Genomic DNA, 22,853 nt, shown 5'->3' with positions numbered 1-22,853 from the left:
ACGGCTTACCTCTGTCGGGTCGTCACCCGTCGTTGGACGCATGGACAGGCCCGAAGGCGCATCTTGCACTCCTCCCTTGTCCTCTGTTCTAGTCTGTAGCGAGACGATAGTATTAAAGAGCCCCCGACCCGTCACGCCCAGTTCGTGGAAAACCTCGACGAGCGCCGTGTGCTGATGGTCCATCCCCTGAAGGAAATCCGAATGGATCGATTGGGCCATTTCGGCAATGGGTCTATTGCCCTCCTCCAAGTCGACCCTGCAAACCACCATGTTGATAAAAGGCCCGACTATCTGCTCTACATCGGGGACCGGCACATTGCGGCCACTGACCAGATACCCAAAGCAAGGCGCCGCGGCCCCGGTGTAAGCTTTCAGAACCAGCGCCCATGCAAGTTGGACGAGATTGAAGACGGTGACGTGGTGCTTTTCGCAGAAGGCGCGCAGCTCTACGAGGGTGGGGAGGGTCCGGAGGACATACTTGACACCAGTATCAAGTTCCACTTGTCCCGTGTCGCGGCTGACGGTGGGCATCATGCAGGGTTCTGCTTCTGCGAGATAGTCGGCCCAGTAGCGGGTGGAGGCGCCACGCGGGAGCGCCTGTACGTAGGCGCTGTAATCTCTTAGGCCAGCTGTTAGCGACGGGAGCCGCTGACCATTATAGGCTGCGGCGATCTGCTGCTGGATCAAGCCGACCGAGACGCCGTCCACGAGGGCATGGAGAACTCGAAAGTCACACTTCAGACCACCGTTATCATCACCACCATCCCCCTTGCTGTCGCGGACTACAAGGTGCCAAGGGCAAGTCGGCGAGATGGGCCCGATGTCCTCGGCCATAGGGGGAGTCGATGCTCCCTGCGCTTCGAGGACGACGACCTTGCCTGCATGTGGCGTAGCGGTCCACCGCAGCACGACTTGGTCCCAACCCTGGCCCGTGTGGCTTTCCAGAAAGACGGTACGCAGGGCCGGGTTCCGCTGGACCACTTTCTGCCACGCCTCGATAAAGCGATGGCGATCGACACCCCCCGGGGCCCGAACCTCCCAGGTAGTGCCCGTCACGTAATGGGCCGCGTTCTTGGCCTGGCTGAGCAGCATGCCTTGTTGAATGCCAGTGCAGGGATAGGCGTCCTCGATCTCGACCGGGGCGCAGCCGCTGCCGCCAACGTGGGCAATTGCGGCCACCCGCTTGAGCATCTGATCTAGACCACGGTAATCCATGTCCAGGAGAGGGACGTCGGTGAGCGTGGGCTGCTTTGGGAGGGAGGGTAGGGCGTGACAGGCATCCTCCAGTGCGGCTTGGAAGGCCGTGGTCCATTTTGCCACCCGGTCCGAAGGGATGTGTTTGTGGTAGGTTATGCGGACATGCAATTGACGCTTTTTGACTACCCCTGAAACTTCGAAGAGCTCTGAACGGGGCGTCTGGGCCGGGGCGTCGAGTTGCGTAAACTGGGTCTCGTGCCATTGAAACAGGGCATTCTCATCCTCCAACTCATGAAAAGACCCGGCAAAGTTCATGACAATCTCTAGAGGTAGTGCTAGGCCTTGAGCGCCCTCGGGATGCAGAAGCTGGGCGGCAAAGTACTCCCACCCATTGCGTGACATTTGGCGGCGCCCGTCCTTGGTGCGTTTGATTGCATCGACAAGATTCTGCCCAGGCTGTACCACGGCTGGTGCGGGCCAGATGGTTGTGAACCAGCCGACCGTCCTCGAAAGCTCGATGGAGACGTCCCATGTCTCTCTGCCATGACCTTCGTTGTGGACGACAGGAGGTGCCCGGTCGGGGAATGTCTGTATGAAGGAAAAGATGAGGGCTGCCTGGAGGATTTCAACCGGTCTCGTCTGAAACGTGCTGTTGGCATCTTTCAGGAAGGCCAGTGTCGCTGCAGGCGTGAGGGTGAAGCCAGTGCTCACAGTGTCTGCGTAGGTATTCGTAGTCGCCTTGTCCGACAAGTTCCAGTAACGCAGAAAATCTGTCGCCGGCAGAGGGCTTTGGTTGTCCCCGGACCCAAGGATGGTGGTGCTTGTGCTTGGCAACGGGAATTGTAGGCGTTCGCGGACGTATTGTTCCTGAAGATGGCACCATGTCTGGAAAGACAAGGAAGCAGACACAGCCGGAGAATTCTTGCCGAGAAGAAGTTCCTCCATATCCGCAAGAATGACGCGCCACGCCACATGATCTACCACCAGGTGGTGCGCCACCAACAGCAAGCACTGCCTTTGGTCCTCGATGTCGAAAAGGTGGACCGAGAACAAAAGCCCCTTTTCGATGTCCAAGCTCCGCTGCGTCTCCAGCACCCTCTGCTCCACGGCCGCGACGTTGGGCACGCTAGACGCCTGGAACAGAGGCGCAGGCGGCGGCTCGGACAGGATAGTCTGCATCCATTCGCCATTGATCTGATGGAAGCTGCATCGTAACATGGCGTGGCGTCGCAAGAGCACCTGGACGGCCGACTGCACATGATCCGGCGCAACACGTTGGGTGAGTGCGACGAAAAAGCTCTGATTGAAGTGGTTCAGGAGGTCCGGGGGCATTACGGTGAAGAACATCCTTTGGATCGGGGCCAGGGCGAAGGGCACCCCGGGCGTTTCCTCGGGGCGCGATGCCACCGCCGGTAACACCGAGATGTTTCCACTGCCCATCTGAGCCCGCGCCGCAAGCTTTTCGAGGGAGGACTGGCTCAGTACATCAGCCACAGTGAAACGGATGCCTTGGGCGTTGCCGTGGGCCACCAGCGACATAGCACTGATAGAGTCACCGCCAAGCGAAAGGAATCCGTCATCAATGCCTATCTCTTTGGGGTCCGCGTTCAAGACCTTAGCACAGAGGAGCACAAGGGCCTGTTGCGTCTCAGTCTCGGGGCCACGCCTGGGTCCCCGTGTGTTGGTGTAGGCCTGCAGGTCCCTCCATGCCCGATTGTTGCCTAGGACGCGCAGCGCTTTCCTGTCGACCTTGTCGGAAGTGGACAGTTTGAAGTGGTTTACGGGTAGAAACAAGGCCGGGATCATGGAGCCTGGGACGGCATCCCGGAGTTGTCGCTCCGCTTGACGGACCTCGGCCAGGAATGAGTCGCTCGGGGGCAAGAGCACCATCTCTGCCTCACCGACATGTCCAATAGTTTGCCCATGACGATGGCCAGGCAAGTCCACAAAGGCAGCAAGGAAGGCTTGGTCCTCTAGACCGAGCGGCTTGAGAACCTCAGCAATGACGTTTGTCGCCCGGGGAAAGAAGGGATGAAGGTGGTTTTCGACCTCACCCAGCTCGACTCTCTGACCTCGTATTTTGACCTGATGATCTTTTCGACCGACGAATCGTAGTTGTCCATCGGGTAGCAACTGGATAAGGTCTCCGGTTCGATATACTCGAGGCTTGGTACCACCACTACCACCTGCATCTCGGAGTCGCTGGAGCCATTGCATCGGGGGTAGAAAGGCGGCAGCTGTCCGCTCGGGATCCCTCAAGTAGCCGCGGCCCACAATCGGGCCTTCGATGATCAGCTCGCCCACAGCGCCTACGGGCACCAGCCGCTCAACGTCATCGGGGTCAACAACCCAGCCCGCGCAGCCCGTTGCCACGCCGAGCGCCTGTGGGTGGTCCTCGGCTCTGACGGGGAACTGGACGTTGGAGGTGGCCGAGCATTCGGCCGGCCCGTACCCGCTCACCAAGCGGCCCTTCCATCGCTCCACGTCGGCGACCGTCTTGGCCTCGCCGCTCAGCGCCAGGATCTGCAGTCTCGCTCCGACTTCCTTGTCCAGTGTTCTTGCGACGGATGGGACGACCTCCAGGTATGTGGCTTCGGACTCGCGCAAGCAGGCCGCAAAGTTGTTCTTGACATCTTCTGGCCGTGCGATGTAGATGCTGCCACCCACCATCAAGGGGACAAGATGGTCGGTGATGCCGACGTCAAAGGCGTACGAAGCAAACTGGAAGATGCGCGTCGTTGGGCCGAATGGGAGGATACGACACACACCAGCGAAGCTCGCGCAGAACGAGCCGTGCTCGATCAGCACGCCCTTTGGCGTTCCTGTTGACCCGCTGGTAAAGACACAGTACAGAAGGCGGCTCGGGTCTGAATCCGACTCTGAAGGAGTAAGCGGTGGCGTGGGCTCCTCGCCAGCAACCGCCGCGCCAGAACAGACCTGCACCACCGCATTCGGGGCCACGGCAGCAGCCAACGACGCCCGCCCCTCCGAGGCTAGCACAACCTCGGCACCAACAGCCTCACACAACAAACGCAGACGTGCGGCGGGCTGGTCTGGATCCAGCAGGAGAAAGGCCGCTCCAGCCCGGAGGGTGCCGAGAATGCCGACGACCGTCCACATAGACTTGTCAAATAGTAAGGGTACGATGGGCTCATCTTGGCTCCTCGGAGACCAACGATGTCTCAACGAGGCCGCCACTCGCGCCGACAGCGCCGCGAGCTGCGCGTACGTCAACTCCCCGTCCCACGCTTTGACTGCCACCGCGTCAGGGGTGTTCCTGCAGTGGCGCAAGATCATGTCATGGACACACGTCGCCTCACCAGCCCCAGCATCATCGGCAGGTGGCGGGTGAATTGTGTTCCACCGCGACAAGGCCTCCATTCCCTCCGGGCTGATGCTCATGGAGTCCCTGACCAGTGGGTAGTTGTGGTTGGTAGCCATCATCCTGATCTGGGACGTGGCGTGCGCAAACTGGAAGAGCATCATTTTCATGACTTCCGGCGCAGTGACGGCCGGGTCGTAAGCTACGTTGAATTTGATGGACGAGGACGACAATCCGCAAGTGATGTTGATGGCGTACGACGAGAAGGCCGTGTCATGATTCGCCGACGCGGCGTCTATTTCCAACCCGGCGGACTTTTTGTTTTCAGGGGTCTCCATACCCTCCATCCACTGAATGACGAGCAAACTCTGGAACTGGCACGCCACGGCCGTCTCGGGGCTAAATGTGCGGATCTGCTGCAGGCCCGCCTGCTCGAAGCGCATCATCTGGGCGCTGCGCGCACGTATCGTCTCGAGGGCGTCGTGCGTGCGTTGCGCCGGGTCGATCCGCACCCGGAATGGCACCGTCGCGATGGTGGGGCCCGTCATGGCCTCGATCCCCGGGACAAGCGCGCTGCGGCCTGCCACCGTGGTGCCGAAGACGACGTCGCCGGACCCGCCGGTGTAGGCGGCAATGACAGTGGCCCATGCCAGGCGCAGCATCGTCGAGGCCGTGAAGTGCTGCTGCTGCTCGGTGCCAGAGTGGTGATGATAGTCCAGCGTGTGCTCCAGCATCGAAGTGGCCGATGGGACATGTTGGACGGTGGGTAGCGTGGGGAACGGAGTGCACGAGAGGCCTTGCATCTCGCTTGTCCAAAAGCCAGACATCTCGGCGACGTCCTGTTGGCGTAGGTATGCCACAAACCCGTTGAATGACGGCGCCGGGGTGAGCGTATGACCGAGGAATGCCGAGTGGAGGTCCTGAAAGAGCAGCGGAAGTGACCAACCGTCGTAGAGTGCGTGGTGAAGCGTGAGCACCACCATGGCGGCCTGTCCCTCTTCCTGAACCACCGTTACGCGGCAGAGCACGCCACCGAGAGTAACCGAAAGGCCCTTCGTATCGCCACTTGTGTTGGCGTTGTACCACCTCACCCCGGTATTTCTGACAACAGCTTGATACAACTCGCCGTCAGTGCCCTGGAAGAACCTAGTGCGCAGGATAGCGTGTGCCTCCACGGTGGCCTCCCACGCCCGCTTGAGCTTTTCCATGTCACCGCCAACCGTTGGTTTCAGGTTGATATGGGCTTGGTAAGAGCCGGGACTCTTGAGACTCAACGCCAGTAGGCCTGCTTGGAGCGCGGTGGCCGGGTAGATGTCCTCGATGTCGTCGACAGCCACGGAACACGCGTCGGCTGCCCGCCGTCGTATGTCGGAGGCAACATCCTCCTGGCCATTGCCACTCACGAGGCTGAAAGCAGCAACAGATGACGGGGACGCCACTGTAGCAGTCGTACCCGGGCGCAACTTGGCAGCCAGGCCCGCTAGTGTCGGTTCAGCGAGGACATGCGCCAGTTCCACACGCCAGCCAGCCGATCGAACATGGCCCGTGAAATGTATGGCCGAGATGGAGTGCCCGCCGAGCTGTACAAACCCATCGTTCATCCCGATATCCTCGACCGGCATCCCCAGCACGCGCCCACAAATGGACTGCACCAGCCTTTCCGTCGCCGAAGCCGGGGTCGTCGGTTTGCTCTTTTCCGGTAACGTGTACCGGCGGACGTCGGACTGTGTGAGACACGAAGCCGCCTGTTTCAGTTTCCGGCGATCAGCCTTGCCCGTTGCGGAGAGGGGGATGTGGACGACGGGGAAGAACACGGCCGGTAGCATGGCCGAGGTCAGGGTCTCGCGCAGGCGCGCCAGGGTCGTCTCTACGAGGGAGTTGAAGGACTTCGTGGGTGAAGCGAACAGTGTGTCCACGGGAACGGATTCAAATTCAGGGGCCAGTTGGACGAAAGCCGCGAGCATGGGCGCGGATCCCTCATCCGCCGGCGTGAAAACGTCCACTACCACGCCCAGGCCGCCCACGGCGCCAGGAAGCGCAGCTTTGATGCGGTACTCGACCTCGCCCAACTCGACTCTCTGGCCGCGTATCTTGACTTGCGTATCCTTGCGGCCGAGATATACCAACGATCCGTCTTCCGGCTGGTACTGGACCAGGTCGCCCGTCTTATAGAAGCGGCGGGGCCCCCCATGCGCTGGCACTGGCAGCTGACGCACCCACGCCGGATCGAGGATAAACGATGCTCGCGTCTTGACCTCGTCGCCGAGGTACCCGCGTGCCAGGATCGGGCCCTCGATCAGCAGCTCACCCGCCGTCCCCATAGGCGCCAGCTTGTTGTGATCGTCCTTGTCCACAACCCAGCTATTCGCGCTGTCGATCGCGAAGCCAATGTTGGCGGCGGAGTGGTGGCTCTTGTCCTGGCCCTGGGAGCGGACGGGGGAGAGGATGGTGCAATTGACGGAGCATTCCGCGGGGCCGTACGCGTTGATCAATATGACGTGGTCAGCCCAGGTGGCCACTGTACCGGCCGTCATGGGCTCGCCGACGAGGGCCAGCGTGCGCAGGCCAGGCAGCACGTCGTCTGGTTGGATGAGCGCGGCCATGGATGGTGTCATCATCGCATAGTCGGCCTGCAACTCCCTGATGACACCGCCTAGATCAGCTTGACTTTGCGATGGGTGGGGGATGCACAGGCAGCCACCAGCCAAGAGGACGGCCAGGTGGTCGAAGATGGCGACGTCGAATGCGTGGGCTGTCGCTTGCAGAAGCCGCGTTGAGGACCCGAGACCCAAGCTTAATCCTGGATTCCGAAGGCGCTGGCTAGGAAGGCGCCGTGTTCGATGATGACTTCCCTTGCGGGGTCCCCGTCGTGCCGCTGGTGAAGACAACATACAGTTTGTTCTGGGGGCCAATGTCCGCTACCAAGTGGCGGTGCTATCGGCCGGCTTGTCGCAGTCCCAGTCCCGCTGGTCTAGATAGAGGACATCAGAAGCCCAGTTGTTGGGCAATCGAGGACAAGGTGGTTGTGGACAGCAAGACCCCCGCCCCTAGCTGGGAACTGATGCTTTTCAGCCGATCGGGCGGATGCGCTGGGTCTAGTAAGACAAATGCACCACCGGCCCCGGAGAACAGCGAGCATTGCCACGGGCACCCATTTACATTTCCCCAGATACACGGGTACCATGGCCTCGGGTCCGACGCCTCTCTGTACGAGGTCCCGGGCCAGCTGCGCAGACAGGAACTCTAACTCCCCGTACGACAGTTGTCCATCCCAGGCGTGAACCGCGGGGGCATCTGGTCGGCTCTGGAAGTGGCGTCCAATGAGGGCATCTACGGTGCTATCTGCCGGTTCTAGAATGTGCTGGTTCCAGCGTTGTAGCTGGCGCAGCATCACCTTTCCGTCCAAGGCGATGTTGGCAAGGGCGCGAGACGGGGGTCCTAGCAATTGGAGGATGGCGTTGTGGAATTGGCCGACGAGGAGTTCGACCTTGGCCGCGCTCAGGACTCGTGAATCGAAAGATGCCTGTGTCAGAACATGGTCGCCGTTTAGATTGCATAGCACCGTCAGGGGGTAGGTGTTGATGGCGGCAATATTCTCCGTGGACCGGTGCACCTCGTGCAATAGTTTGGGCTGGTAGAAGCTCCCTTGTTGCTGAACCACGAGTAAGTTCTGGAACTGGCATGCCGTAGCGGCGTCGGGGCCCATGGCTTGGATATTGTGCAGTCCGGTGCCTTCGTAAGGGATCATGGCGATTGTCTGTTTCTGTACTTCTTCCAAACATTGCTCCACGGTGTCAGAAGGACGGATCTGGACCCGAAGTGGAACGGTGGCGATGGTTGGGCCCGTCATCTCCTCGATGCCATCGACAGAAAGCGCTGCGCCCGGCCACCGTCGCTCCGAACACGACATCGTCCGAACCGGTGTGTTTTGCCATGACTAGGGCCCATGCAAGGCGCACGGTGGCTGAGAGGGTAAAACGGGAGCTTGCTTCTGGTAAGTCTCGTCTCTGCTCGACGAGCTGCAGTTCCCTGGCTACTGGGGCACGTTGGTCGCGCCCCTGGTTCGTCGCAGGGAACACGGCGGCGTCGGCCCCCTCGAAATAGGCGCGCCAGAACTTACGACACTCTTCAGGATCCAGACGGCCCACGTAGTCTATGAATCCGGTGAAGGACCGGGGCTTCGGCTGCTGGCCACTGTAGGCCGACTCCAGCTGCTCCAGTAGAACCGTCATGGACCAGCCATCGTAGAGAGCATGGTGGATGGTGAGGACAAGTTGGGCCTTCTCACCTTCGGTGGCCACGTAGCACTGCATCAGAGACGTTCCCAGCCCAATCTGTCGCTCTCTTGCTTCCTTGTTGGCACCCCCGAGACCGGAACTTTGGATATGACAAGCAGTGCCGTGCTTTAACACAACTTGGAACAGTCGGCCTGATGAGGCTTGTATGATTCGGGTTCGCAGGATAGGGTTTGCCACCACTACGGCATCCCAGGCGCTGGCCATTCGCCGGGGTTCTACGTCATGGCCGAGTTCATACTGATACTGCGCAACATACGAGCCCTGGTGCTTGATGGTGAGACTCATGAGGCCTTCTTGAAGGGCCGTGCATGGGTAAATATCCTCAAGCTCATCCGAAGCTAGACCACAATTCTCCAGGGCCGTTGTTTGGAGAGTCTGTACGCTCTGATCCGATGGCAGGAGGCTGTAAGGAATGTACTGTAGTCTTTGGGGCAGAGGCGATGATGCCCCCTCCAGTGCTGCCGCCAGACCTGCTAGAGTGGGCCGGTTGAAGACGTCCGAGACGGTCAGGGCATATCCTTGAGCACGCGCAAGCCCCACCAGCTTCATGGCCGTGACTGAGTCGCCGCCAACCTGGAAGAAGTTGTCCTGTACTCCGAGAGCCTCGGGTGGTTGATTAAGGACGGTGGCCCACAGATGCTGCATCGCCTCCTCGGCCGGTGTGGTTGGCTGAGACTTTGGTCCTTCTTGCCCCTGGACCAGCCTCTCGAAGTCTGCGCGTGATAGTGCCCTTACCGCGTCCCTTAGGATCCGGCGACCGGTTTTGCCTGTCTTAGCTATGGGAATCCGGTTGACGTGAATCATCAGCTGGGGAACCATGTAGTTGGGTACGGCAGCTATGAGCTTAGCCTGGAGCTCATGGACCAGGGTGCGGAAAGGTTCGTCGGCTCGCATCAGTTCCACTCCGCCTTCTTCGGTTCCCTTTCCTGGTCCTGTTTGGACAAAGGCAATCAGAAACGCCGCCGCATCCTGGTTGTCCGGCCGAAAGACATCTACCACAACGCTGGAATCAGTAGGAAGATGGCGTCTGATCTGAAACTCGATGCCCTCCAGCTCGATCCTCTGCCCCCGCAGTTTGATCTGCGCATCTTTGCGTCCCAAATAGCGCAGAGTGCCGTCGGCATTGTATGACACCAGATCGCCCGTCCGATATAGCGCACCTCGGCCCTCGAAACAGGAAGCGGATACCCATGGTGGGCGTCCCAAAAGGAAGGCTTTCTCTGTAGCTTCCGGTTGCTGGAAGTACCCCCGGGCCACGACAGGGCCCTGGAATAACAGCTCTCCTACCGCACCCATCGGCACGAGTCGATCGACGCTGGACTGATCCACCACCCAAGCCTCCCCGCCAGCGGCACGGCCAATTGTGCCAGGAATCCAGTCATGGGCTTCAATCTTATGGGTACTACAGATGGTACACTCGGCCGGGCCATAGGAGTTGAACAGTTGGACCCGGCCCGCCCAGAGGTCAACAATGTCCTGCGGTATGGCCTCGCCCGCCAGGCTGACGGTCTGCACAGCGGGTATGTCCTCGGGCCGGAACAGGCGGAAGAGGGACGGGGTAGACGCCATCCAATTGACCCGACTGTCGCGGATAAACCCTGGCAAATCGTTCACCCTCGCGGCGTCGGACGGAATGCAGACGCACGCCCCCGCTGTGAGAGTGGGAAATACCTCGTAGACGCAGAGATCGAAGGTATAGGACGAGAAGTGCAGGGCGCGGGACGACGAGTCCACAAGCAGACGGGCCCGCTGCTCCCGGATTGTGGTGCTGAGGCTGTCGTGCTGGAGAATGATGCCCTTGGGACGACCCGTGCTCCCTGAGGTGAACAGCATGAAAGCGGCATTCTCGGGCTGTATATGAGGCAATGTTTTCGCATCCTCTTCTTCTTGATGTGGCGAGGAGGTGAATAGGTCCAGCGATACCACGACTTTCCTGCAAGGAGTCACTGTAGCACCGAAATCAACCGTCTGCGCGGTCAGCGGAGAAACCAGCACGATGGATGGCGATATCTCCGCGATGATGGATCGCACTCTTTCCACGTGCGCCTCGGGATCGATGGGGACGCAGACCCCGCCAGCAAGCAGGACGGCCACCATGCAAACCGGCCCCCAAACGGATTTTTCGAGGCAAATGGGGATGGGCATCTCGGCATCGCCCTGCAGGCCGTGGCGCCGCAGAACGGCAGAAAGACCAGTGGTGTACCCCCAAAACTGGCGGTACGTCAACACACCATCCCAAGCATCGATGGCAAGGCGCTCCGGGTATTGGAGGGCCATGCCCCGGATCCGGTCTGTAACGAGCTCAATCTCCGGCGCGGCGGGCGGGTTGTTCCATTCAAGTATGCGAGCCAGGTCCGTCCCACTAACAAGGTTCAGTTCAGACACGCTGGCATCCGGACGAGCCACGATTTCCGAGATGACGGTGCTAAATGTGCGCCCGAGGCTGCCTGCGATGACAGTTGGGAGGTTCTCCGCCCTGTAAGTGAGAGAGAGGTCGATGGTATTGCGGGAGACGGTGACGTTTACGACCACGTCAAACTATATGTATACATGTGTTTGGGATCAGCAATCAGGCCTTACATCTATCCGATGCGTCAAGTCGGGAGGAGCAGAAGGCCGCCGGTTACTCACCTCGGTGGGTTGGCGGTCCCGAATACGTTCAAAGTCGATGCTCCGCTCATCCTCAACAGGCAGGAGCTTTTCATAGGTAATGATGGTATTAAAAAGGCCCGCGCCCGAATGCCCCAGCGCACGGTAGATGTCGGCCAATGCACAATGTTGGTGGGGAAGACTGGCCGTAAAGCCGTCACGGCACTGCGCGAGGCCCTGGCGGACGCTGACGCCTTTACGATCGAGATCGACCCGGCTGATGAGCATGTTGATCAGCGGCCCGACCATGTCCTGGGCGCCATTGACGGGGACGTCGCGACCCGATGTCAGGTAGCCGAAGACGACATCGTCGTTCCCCGTGTAGCATTGGAGCACGATGGCCCAGGCCAGCTGTATGACGTTGAACAACGTCACTCCCTCGGTTTCGCAGAACTGGCGGAGGCGGTAGACGTCATCCAGGACGACTGCAATGTCTTGGAGTTGCTCGGACTCTGGCTCGACACTTGTGTAGACAGAAAAGACAGGAAATAAACAGGGCTCGGCGTTTTGAAGGCAGGTCTTCCAATACTCCAGGGCACGGTCTTGAGGAAGCTGCCGCAGATATTTAATGTATTGGCCGTACGATGGGGGGTCTAGTGCAGCAGTACGAGGTCTTCCCTCGTATACCAGCCCGGCGTCGCGAACCAGCACGCGCACCGAGTCACCATCCATGAGGGCATGACTGATGTCGAGTTGACAGGTTATCATGCCGCCTGGCTCAGTAGTTGCCACGAGTTCAATCTTCCACGGGAGCATCCGATTCTCGCCGAGATGCTTTTTGTTGTTGGGTGTTGCAACGGGCAAATGGTTACCATCAAGACGATGTGCCGTAATGGGAAGAACCGGTTGTTTCAGGACGACTTGGTAATAAGCACCATCACGAGCTTGTGCGAAGACTGTCCGCAGAATCGAGTGAGCCATGGCCACCTTGACCCAGGCATCCCGAAGCCGGGCTAGGTCAACTGGATGCTGCAGGTCCCGTGACGACCGCGGGCGCACCCTCCAGGCTGTGGATGAGCGGTAGGTCCAGGGGTCGCGGGCCTGGCTGAGCAGCATGCCCTGCTGGATAAATGCGGCGGGGTAGATGTCTTCGATGTCGCGCGTGTCCAGCCCTCCATTCTGCGCGACGAGGTCTTCGATCATGGACCCTAGGTCTTCTTGGCTCATGCTATCGAGCTGGGGGAAATCGCTGGCCCGTGGTGGCAGCTTGGCTGCCCCCCATCGCAATGCGAACTCGGCCAGCGAGGTCCGAAAGCGTTCGATCCACTGGCGTACCCTGTTCTCAGCCAATCCCTCCTGGGCATCCGCCAGCTGGACGCGGAGCGATGGGGATTCTCGTGTGCATGTTACCGTCATGTCCAGGGTTCCGGGCTGGCAACGTGATGCTGGAGGCTTATGTCCTGTCGAAAGGGGTGATTGTCGGAGGAGTTGGCACATTTCCGTTTCAGCCTCGATGGCAGATGCCGACGGAGATCCCTTGGTATTCCAGTGCAGGACGATGAATGGCCGTCCATGTTCACCCGGCATGGGCAAATAGCTGCCGCCGTTATGCCTCCTGGATCCGGCTCGAAAGGCATCCTTTACGTGACCCACGATGTTGAGCGAGTCTGTGTCTGTTGACAACGACAATACCAGTGATGCGTACGTTGTATATTGGCCTACCACGTCTGTGGCATCTCGTATTCTCCCATCGTATTCGACCACAACACAGACGTTCTTTTGCTCGGGGAATGTGGACTGCAAGGAATGGAGTAGAAGGCCCAGGAACAACTCCCTGGGGTCAGCGCGTAGAGCTTCTGCGCCCTTCTGCCACAATCTGGTGGCTGTATTGGCATCCAGCTCGAACTCGACCGAGAGCTTGTCCGGAACTAGGTGGTCCCCGAACCCGAATATCGAAGGTAGTATCCCCTGTTGCTCCATTGGCTGCGAATTTAGGCTCTGATGACGGCGACTTCCCCGACCCAGCCAGGACTGGAACGAACTAGTAGGGAGCATATGCCGGGGCGCCCCGTTCACCTGACTCCAGATAGTCGCCGCAGATCCCGCGTGATGATGTCCCACGACAGATGATCGACCACCGATCAGTGGTGCAACCCAGATGCAGGTACTGGGGGGCCCTGTCTTGCCTTCCACACTGACGAAGCCCGAGGCCCCAAGGATTCGGCCCATCGCGAAAATTCAGACGCGGATAATGCGGATCCCGCCGAGGTTGATCGGGATGGGGGTCGGTCCCTGTCTTGGCCGGCGCCAGGACATGCACCGATTCGCACAGAAAACAGCTCTGGTTGGGCTCTCTGACCACCTGCTGCCAGTGTCCGTCCGCGCCTAGAATAAAGTTGATCCGGAGAGCGGGGTGCCGGTGGACGAGGTATTGCAATCCCGACTCCAGCTGCCTTATAGAAAGGGATTCTGGTACCCGCATGATGCGGAAGCCATAGAGCCTTGACTCGTCGCGGCGGATCTCGTCGTCCTCCCCATCGGCCGGGCGGCCGTGTCTTTGAATCAGCATGTGTTGTGCTGGAGAGAGTGGAAGAAGCGGGCCCTGCTGTGGCCCTGACCCCCTGGCGGCAACTGCGTCACTCAGGGCCGCGATGGTTTGGTGTTGAAAAACGTCCTGCGTCGTGATGGAGAACCCCAGCCCACGACAATGGGCGCTCAGTTGCATCGCCAGGATCGAGTCACCGCCGCGCCGAAAAAAGGAATCGCGGAGGCCAATAGCCATTGCTTCAATGCCCAAGACGTGGGCAAAGGCGTCTCGAAGCCGCTGCTGACCTACTGTGGTCGGTGAAGGAAGCGGATGGCTGTCGTCGGCTGTCATACCCATCATATAGGCCTCCGCTTCGGCCCAGGGTCTCTCAGCAATGTGGTCCCGAAGGCGCCTGCGGTCCGTCTTGCCTGAGAGGGAGAGAGGGACGCGGTGGAGCGAGATGAAGGCACTGGGCACCATGTGCGCAGGCACCCGGGACTGGAGTTCGCGCTCCACGTCCTCCATCTTGTGTCGGAAGGCCTCGCTGGGTGGTGCGAGCAGCTGCAGCTCTTGCTCACTGTCTTTTGATGGACTCGGGGCCTGCCGTATGCGGACGCAGGCCACAAGCGCCGCGCGAACTTCCTTCCAGCGTACCACCTCGGCGACCACGTCGTTGTCCGGCCCCAGCAGGTCCCGGATATGCCACTCAACCTCGCTCAGCTCGACGCGCTGCCCGCGAATCTTGGTTTGTGTGTCTTTGCGGCCCAGGCAGACAAGTGACCCATCCGCTTCATACCGCGCTAGATCACCCGTCTTGTATAAACGTGTTCCCCGCACCGTAGACCCACGGAACTTGGCCAACCAGGATGGGTTGGTGATAAAAGCCGCGGCGGTCATGGCGGTGTTGTGGAGGTACCCACGACCAACCCCGGGCCCCTCGAGCACCAACTCGCCCACCTGTCCGGGCGGAAGCAGGATGTCGGCGTCCGTCTCATCGACGATCCAAGCGACGCAGGCCACGGGGAAGCCAATATTGTTAGTAGGGAGGTCACGACGCATCGGGGACCGCATGCTGGAGTAGACAGAGCACTCGGCATTTCCATACGAGTTGACGAGGACGACTCTGTCCGTCCACTTGTCCACGTCGGCCTGGAGCATAGGTTCTCCCGCAAATTCGAGCACGCGTAGGCTCGGGAGCGCCTCGGGGTCCAGCAGCCGGGCCACCGAGGGGGTCATACTGGCCATATTGGCCCGGAGCGCCTGGAAAGCACCGGTAATGTCGTCCTTAGCCTGCTGAGGCGACGGAATGCACACGCAGCCACCATAGACCCACGTGCGAAGGAAGTCCATGATAGTGGGATCGAAGGCGAACGAGGCGAACTGAAAAGCTCGGCTCTGGGTGCTCATGCCCAGCACGCGGCCTGATGCCCGGGCCGCGGCGCAGAGCGAGGCGTGCTCCACCACGGCACCTTTTGGCCGGCCCGTGGAGCCCGAGGTGAACACGGCGTAGAGCGCGCTCGTGCCGGTGACGGGCGACGCAATCCAGGCTTTGTCGTCGTCCTCGACCGCCCAGGTCCGGAGGGATGACTCCCCCACCACCAGAACGGGGACGGAGTCGCCATCGATCAACTGGCCGGCCCGGTCTTGCAGGTCCTCGGATGCCACCACAAGCGTGGCCCGCATCTCGGCACAAATCTCCCGCAAGCGGCGCGGTGGATGGGCCTCGTCCAGAAGCACAAAGGCCGCGCCGCTCCGAACCACACCCAGGACAGCGACGGCGGTCCACTTCGACTTGGGCACGAGGATTGGGACAAAGTCGTCGCACGCCACGCCGCATGTGACCAGCTGGGTTGCCAGGGCCGACGAGAGCCGGTCGAGCTCATCGTATGTCCACCGTCCGTCCCAGGCGCACACGGCTGGCGCCGAGGGGTCTCGAGCCATGTGTGCCGCGATTATGTCGTGCACCCGCGCCGAAGGGTCGTCTGCGTAGCCGATATGATCATTCCATTGATGGTACTGGTTAATGCCAACGTCAAGGTCTTGGGCCATGGCTGTATCTGTGTCTGTGTCTGTGCCCATTTCAGCGACAGGCGTGGCCATTGTGCACTGGCGTTTGTGTTTAGGCAAGATGTTCAGCTTGCTTCTGCGATCTTTAGTGATGCTCTCGGGCGAAATCGCACACGTTGATGTTGTTGATTTCTGCTTAAGATGTATTTGTTGGTCTGGAATGTGTCACGCGTCGTACATCAAACCATGTTTAGGTACATGTAGCTAAGTACCTCCTTAGACAACGCACGTTCTCCCTTGAACACTACAGTCACCTACCTAATGCTGCCCTCCCTTCAATGCTATAGGTATGTGATGTGCGGATCGCCGAGGGCAATGGCCATGCATGTACCAATGGCACCAAGACGGGGCGCATAACCATGGCGGTGGGGGAGTCGACGGCCCACACTGCATGACCCGATCCATCTGGCCCGAGGTTGTGAGGGGTTTCCGATCTCGGCTGCAAAGCGCTTCGCTTTCCATAGGTGGTACTCAGTGCACCGGTGCGCATGCAGACTCCGCGTCTGTGTCCAGTCTTGAGCATGTTGTCGGGACTATTGCGTGTCCCTGCTCTGCTCCTGAGTTCCCGGTGCGTACAATCATTATCATTTTGACCCTATTTTCAGGTTGATCCATATCACTAGGTGCTCTTGCTTCAACAATCACGATGCTGCGACTGAGAAAGGCCCCCCTTAACGTTCCGGAGAAAGCCATCGAGATCCTTGAACAGGATGGCGGTGTGATTATCACCGGGCTAGCATCCCCCGAGCAGCTCCAACAGGTGTACCAAGATGTTCGGCAGGTGATGGAGTTCAGGATGTCAGATGAGGCAAGTCAATTGGGAAGACAAATTGTTTCCATTTCGCCTGCAAAGGCTAACAACCTCAAAATGGTGATTCTAGGGGTGGAAAGCACGCTATAACGGCCGTATGCATGCTGGATTGCTCTTTGGGCGCAGTGCAACAGCAAGAGAGCAATGGTGTCTAAACCCTGACCTCCTAAGGATCGTCAACCATTTTTTACGCACCACCAACCCGCCCGACGTGGATTCCCAGAGCGCCAGCGAGCGCAGCACCGACGCCATACTATCCCAGGCGGCTAGCATCACCATCCTGGAGGGCGGTAAGGCCCAGCCTTTGCACCGCGACGATGCCATCTGGCAAAAGGCACACGTCAGCCAGGAACAGAGAGGCTATCGCCTGGGTTCGGACTTGGGCATCGGCATGCTGGTCGCCGCCGTCGACACCACTTATGCAAATGGAGCCACTTTGGTAGGCGATCGATGAACATCACGTCCCCCCAACCTCTCTCGTCAGGCCAATGTCTGCTGAGCTGACGTCAATGCCCTAGGTCGTGCCCGGATCTCACCTCTGGGGGGATGCGAGAATAGCCCAGGAACATGAAGTTGCAGCAGCCGAATTGTCGCGCGGCGAGGCCCTCCTCTTCCTGACTTCGACACTCCATGCCGGCGGGGCCAACACGACGCCAGATCCGCGGACCATGTACGCCATCTTCTATTGCCGCTCGTGGGTGCGACCCGAGGTTGGTGGTCCTTTGTTTCCTCTCTCCCCGCTCTCCGTCACAACCCCGACGCGGCGCTGACCGGATGCGGCGGTGCCTGCATCTAGGCAAACGACTTCGCCTGCTATACTCGGGAAGAGGTGGAGTCGTGGTCGCGAGAGGCACAGAAACTTGCAGGGTACGTCACGGATCGGATGCTGGGCATTTGCGATGACGGCGATGCGCTCGATGCCCTCCGCCGCGGGGCTACCCAAAGATGGCAAGACTGGCTAGTCTAAATAGATTATACCATGCAGAATCTCTACATTAGCGGCTTCTTGGGACACGTAGTTGCGGCATATAAGTTAGTTACATCGGCATCTCGTCCTCCCTTCCAGCCAACCGGCGTTACCCTTCAATCGGCGTGACGCCTCGGTCCAGAGGAAGCTTCCCTTGGACAGTCATGCAGACCCGTGGCCTGCGCTATTTGATCGGATACATGGCGATGTGCCATCGGCTAAGGAATCTGCAAGGAGAAACTACCTTACCATGCGGGGAATTGGCTTCGCCAACAGAGCACCGATCATGGTCAACGTGGTTGACTGCCAGGCACATGTGCAGAGACGGGACCGGTGTGATATGCCATGCAGATGCGAGGCATCCGATCGTTTTGTTCAACCCTCGGCAATCGCGGCTGTATGCCTGGTTATGTCATCGCTTCCACACTACGCATCTGGGCACCAATGGAGGCTGCCAGATGACATGCATCATGCTCTGCACAAAGACGAATACGGCAGGGCATAATGTGTTTCAGCTTCAATCGTGCCGCGCGCTATGCCGAACAAGGAACATCAATCGCCGGCCCTGATACCCCAGATCTTACGTCCACACCCTCCCGTGGTGTGTTGACGGGCCATGTATGGGCTCTGCATCTGCATGCCGTGTTGTGCTGTACTGTGATTTGCCATTGACGAAGCCACGCCAGCCAGTCGTCAGACATTCAGCCAGTTCCGGGTCGTCTATCGCATCCCGCGGCAGATACGAATACATGGCACCGAGTGCTCGACCTGCAGGACACTATGTTCAGAGCAAGAGAACGGAGTGTTCCCGCTTGAGATACTTTCTCACCACAAGGCACCGACTCCAACGCGGACTCTGACGTAGCATTGTGAAACCACTTGGGTCTTGTAGCTCGATCCGAGGCACCTCAAACTCTGTAATGGAAAACTGCGGACCTAACATTGTGGTGACCGGGGCCCCCGAATTTGTCAAGTCAGATAGCGACCTGTAATCCAATTTGGGGTTGGTATGGTGTAACAGCCGACAATTAACCTGGAATGAAGATCGGGTGCTGACAGGGGAGAGGGAAGCGGGAAGCCACCGTGCAGGCGAAGGGACGAGTCCGGGCTCCGGACATAACCAGCTGCGCAATGAGAATGCCAGCTGGAGTCTATGATGGCAATAGCAATAGCAAACCCACACCTGAGTTGAACCCTAACAGCAACCAACCTCAGCTCGATTTTTACCACAAGGTGCTTTCTCTTCTCTCGGAACGTTACTGCGACGGGTTAGGCTCAGCAACCCCGTCGCCTCTACCCCCATTGCGAGCGACACCGCTGACACCAGTACAGACACTAGGACTCCCTACCTCCCTCCCCCCTTTCCCCCTTTCCCGCGGCCAGTGCGATGCTGTCGAGACGAGGGCAGGAGCAGGTCCCCGGCAATGCATTCAACGAAATGTGGGAAGTGATGAAGAACCCATGGGACCGGCACTCTAACCCGACTGGCGCCGTCAACCTGGGCGTGGCTGAGAACCACCTGATGGAAACGGAGCTCCGCGACTATGTGGCCAAGCACGTCACACTCCGGAACAGTGCCGTGACGTACCAGGACGGGCCGCTGGGAAGCCATCGCCTACGGGACGCGCTCGCGCGATTCCTGAGCCGCCACCTCGCGACGCACCGGCCCCTGGATGCCGCGCACATCATGGTCACCAACGGCGTCTCGAGCGCGCTGGAGCACGTGGCCTGGGCGCTGGCCGACCCGGGCGAGGCCTTCCTGGTGGGCCGCCCCTACTACGGCGAGATCACGCTCCGCCTGCGCCCTCACGTGCGGACCGTGCCCGTCAGCTTCGGCGGTTTGGATCCCCTGAGCCTGCCGTCGGTACGGTGCTACGAGGAGGCGCTGCTGCGGGCAAGGGAGCAGGGCCAAGTGGTCAGGGGCCTGCTGCTGTGCTCGCCGCACAACCCACTCGGTCGCTGCTACCCGCGCGAGGTGCTCATGGCGCTGGTGGCCCTCTGCAACAAATACCAGCTGCACCTCGTCAGCGACGAGGTCTACGCCCTGTCTGTGTGGCGCGATGCGCCCGCCTTCACGTCGGTGCTGTCCCTTGACCTCGACTCGCTGATCGACCCGGCGTTGGTGCACGTGTTGTGGGGGGTATCCAAGGACTTTGGCGCCAACGGGTGGCGCGTAGGGTGTCTCGTGTCGCCGCGGAACCCTGCCCTGCGCGCCGCCTTAAGCTCCATCGCCATCTACTCGTACGCGTCGTCCCTGGCCGACACCGTCGTGGCGCAGGTGCTGCAGGACGACGCCTTCACAAGCGCCTATCTGGCGGAGAACCGGCGGCGCCTGGCGGCCGCCTACGCCTTCACCACCAACTTCCTCCAGCGCCACGGCATCCCCTTTACGGCCGGCACGCAGGCCGCGCTGTTTGTGTGGGCGGACCTCGGGTGGGCGTACCGCCGCTGGCACCCGCACGCGGAGCGAGAGGGGCAGGCGACGAGCATCGCCGACGACGTGCGCGATGCCCTGCGCCGTCACAAGGTGTACCTGGCGTCCGGGGACAACTTCGACAGCGAGTCGCCCGACATGTTCCGCATCGTCTTTGCGCACCCGCGCGACCGCTTGGAGGAGGGCCTGCGGCGGATCCACCAGGCGCTACTGCAAGGCGTCATCGGGGTTCCAGCCGGGGATCAGCCCTGCGCCCCTGTTGGCATTGGCACTGGCATGCCGGTAGCAGCACCCGCGTCACAAGGTCGGTCGCTGCTAAGTTAGGTAGTTGCGCGGGCCGGGCCGACGGGAATTAAAAGTTTCCAAACTACCTCCATTGATACCTACCGTACCTAGTGTCCTCGGAATGAACATTGCCAATCCGCTGCATTTCGCACGAGAGAGAGTTAGACTTCAACACGCTTTGTGATTAGCGTTAGATCGGGGAAAATTAGGCTTTTGATCAAACAAATACAATCAAAACTACCGTAGCAGTAAAATGCAAAAAGCAATTACCGTGCCTGGTGCAAAGTACGGTAAGTTCAAAAGTACGGTTGCTCCTGCAAGCACCGAGGCACTGGGTTGGGCATTTAAGTTCCTTCTTCGCACCTTCCTTTAGAATTCCAGAGCCACGTATTTATAACGATAAGAAATAATCTCCCTCAGTTAAATTGTCCCCATAGCTCAATCGCAAAATTCTGTCAATTCTTTTTCGTGATTCTTGCTATTTACCGTCTAACTACCTAGGTGCAAGTACTTACACGATCAGCATGCTATCGCCGAACATGTCAAACTCGTAATCACCCCTCTCAGCAATCTCATCATAGCAGCGCATGACAAAATCCTTCCCGGCAAAAGCAGCCGTCAAGACAATGTGGCTCGAGCGCGGGCGGTGCAGATTGGTGAGCAGCACGTCGACGGCCCGGAAGTCGAAGCCCGGGTAGATGTACAGGCCCGTCCAGCCCTTCTGCGCCGGCAGCGGCGCCCGCTTGTTCTTGCCTTGCGCCAGCGTCTCGAGCGTGCGCATGACGGTCGTGCCCACCGCTATGACGCGGCGGCCTTCGGCCCGGGCCTTGCTAATCTGCGCCGCGGCCGTCTCGCCGACCTCAAAGTACTCGGAGCGCACCTTGTGGTTCTCAATCTCCTCCTCGCTGATGTGGCGTATCGCCAGTGTTTCGGTGGCGCCTACGTGCAGCGTGATGTAGGCGATCTCGACGCCCTTGTCGACGGCCTGGTCTAGGATCGCCTTGGAGAAGTGCAGTCCGGCCGACGGGATCTCCAGGGACCCGGGAGTCTTGGCGTAGACGGCGCGGTAGTCCTTGCGCGAGTTTTTCCAATGGCCCGGGTTTAGCGGCACTGTCTCGTCGAGGCGATGGCCGTACAGCTCCAGAGTTGGCATCAGCAACTCGATGGGCTCGTACTGGGCCCGCCAGAGCCCGTCTTCGCCCTGTTGGGGCTCGAGGAGGTGGCAGCTCAACGCGGGCTCGTCGGTCGAGGTCATCGTAGCGCCAGGTGCGATCCAAGGCTGGTCGGGCTCGATGCTGACGATGGCGGTGTTGTCCTGCTCGTGGCCGTAGACAGTCACGTGAACGTCTGTGCCGTTGGCATGGAACTTCAGCGTATTGGAGAGCATGTAGCTGTCGTTCAGAACAAGAAGGTCGCCAGGCCGGAAGAAGTCACAGATGGTCGAGAAGACGGTGTGCTTGCTGGCCTCAGTAGACCGGTCGAGCACGAGCATCTTGCCGCTTTCGCGACTCTTGCCTCGCAGTGAAACGGGATCCTGGGGCATGGCCTTGGGATCCCATTCGAAATCAAACTCCTCGGTTCTCATGATGGACTGTTTTGGAAAGACTCGCTAAATCAGAATGGGCAAGGCTGTCATGGGGCTGGGCTCTGGGTTGGCACTACAATGGGCACGTTGCATGGGTCCTTTAAGTCATATACCTCAGGAGCCGGCGGACGTGGATGCCTACAGACGAGTAGACCGAAGAAAACAAACAGGAGATACAAACTCTAAACCTCGCCCGTGAGGGGGCCGCTGGAGCGAATGCAGATCGGAGGCAACGCAGATGCAGGTGCTCCCGGATGTGGAGATCGAGAAATCGTCGAGTAGATACGTGCACCCCGATGCTCAGATATCATATAGGCCCCCGGCTAAGCGCGACCTCCTGGCAAGCCTGCATACCAGATGTACCAAATGTTGCCTGGGGCAGTAGCTCCTTGCCACATACGAGGATATGTAGGGCCGGTAGCTAGTGCGTAACCTAACTGCATCGGGTGTGCCATGCAGGTTTGGATTGCATGGAGTACATGGAGACATTGCAGAGACCAGTCGCAGCATATTATTTACATAGGTAATGATCTATTTTACCTCTCCGAAACCGGGGGTCTACAAGTTGCATCCCTCGGAATGCCACAGCGAGATGATTAATGAGAATGCGCCCGGTATCGTTTGAGCCTTTGAGGGAGCTCGTCCAGGCGGGATTTCGATGTATTTGTCACACTACCAGGTACCTTCACATTAAATGTGCCCTTCGTTTGCAATTTGTGGACCTTGATTCCAACCGAGACATGCAGTTGTAGCGTGGAGATTAAGCCGGCT

The 22,853-nt window shown here is 59.5% G+C and overlaps 4 protein-coding genes across 4 annotated transcripts in view; 2 read left to right on the top strand and 2 right to left on the bottom strand.

Annotated features, from left to right (window-relative positions):
• Window positions 1-16,033, bottom strand: part of CHGG_10057 (uncharacterized protein) — a gene marked incomplete at both ends in the record, with an annotated part of 28,982 nt that extends 12,949 nt beyond the window's left edge. Inside the window, 5 exons of the mRNA XM_001227983.1 lie at window positions 10-7,394; window positions 7,679-8,395; window positions 8,640-11,355; window positions 11,449-13,437; window positions 13,766-16,033. Of these exons, the coding sequence (XP_001227984.1) occupies window positions 10-7,394; window positions 7,679-8,395; window positions 8,640-11,355; window positions 11,449-13,437; window positions 13,766-16,033 (15,075 nt within the window). The remainder of the gene's footprint in view (window positions 1-9; window positions 7,395-7,678; window positions 8,396-8,639; window positions 11,356-11,448; window positions 13,438-13,765) is intronic.
• Window positions 16,034-16,784: 751 nt separating this feature from the next.
• Window positions 16,785-17,778, top strand: CHGG_10056 (uncharacterized protein; the record flags this gene model as incomplete). The annotated part of the gene is made up of 4 exons (XM_001227982.1): window positions 16,785-16,808; window positions 16,882-17,250; window positions 17,330-17,521; window positions 17,608-17,778. 4 exons carry the CDS (start codon window positions 16,785-16,787, stop codon window positions 17,776-17,778), a joined length of 756 nt encoding a protein of 251 aa, XP_001227983.1.
• Window positions 17,779-19,216: 1,438 nt separating this feature from the next.
• Window positions 19,217-20,536, top strand: CHGG_10055 (uncharacterized protein; the record flags this gene model as incomplete). The annotated part of the gene is made up of 1 exon (XM_001227981.1): window positions 19,217-20,536. One exon carries the CDS (start codon window positions 19,217-19,219, stop codon window positions 20,534-20,536), a length of 1,320 nt encoding a protein of 439 aa, XP_001227982.1.
• A 454-nt stretch (window positions 20,537-20,990) lies between these two features.
• CHGG_10054 (uncharacterized protein) lies at window positions 20,991-22,082 on the bottom strand (the record flags this gene model as incomplete). The annotated part of the gene is made up of 2 exons (XM_001227980.1): window positions 20,991-20,994; window positions 21,046-22,082. The coding sequence occupies 2 exons, from the start codon at window positions 22,080-22,082 to the stop codon at window positions 20,991-20,993; spliced, it is 1,041 nt and encodes a 346-aa protein (XP_001227981.1).
• Window positions 22,083-22,853: the final 771 nt, after the last annotated feature.

Source organism: Chaetomium globosum, genomic scaffold (assembly GCF_000143365.1).
Source record: "Chaetomium globosum CBS 148.51 scaffold_7 genomic scaffold, whole genome shotgun sequence".
Taxonomy (NCBI): Eukaryota; Fungi; Ascomycota; class Sordariomycetes; order Sordariales; family Chaetomiaceae; genus Chaetomium; species Chaetomium globosum.
This window is presented reverse-complemented; position numbering and strand designations above follow the sequence as displayed.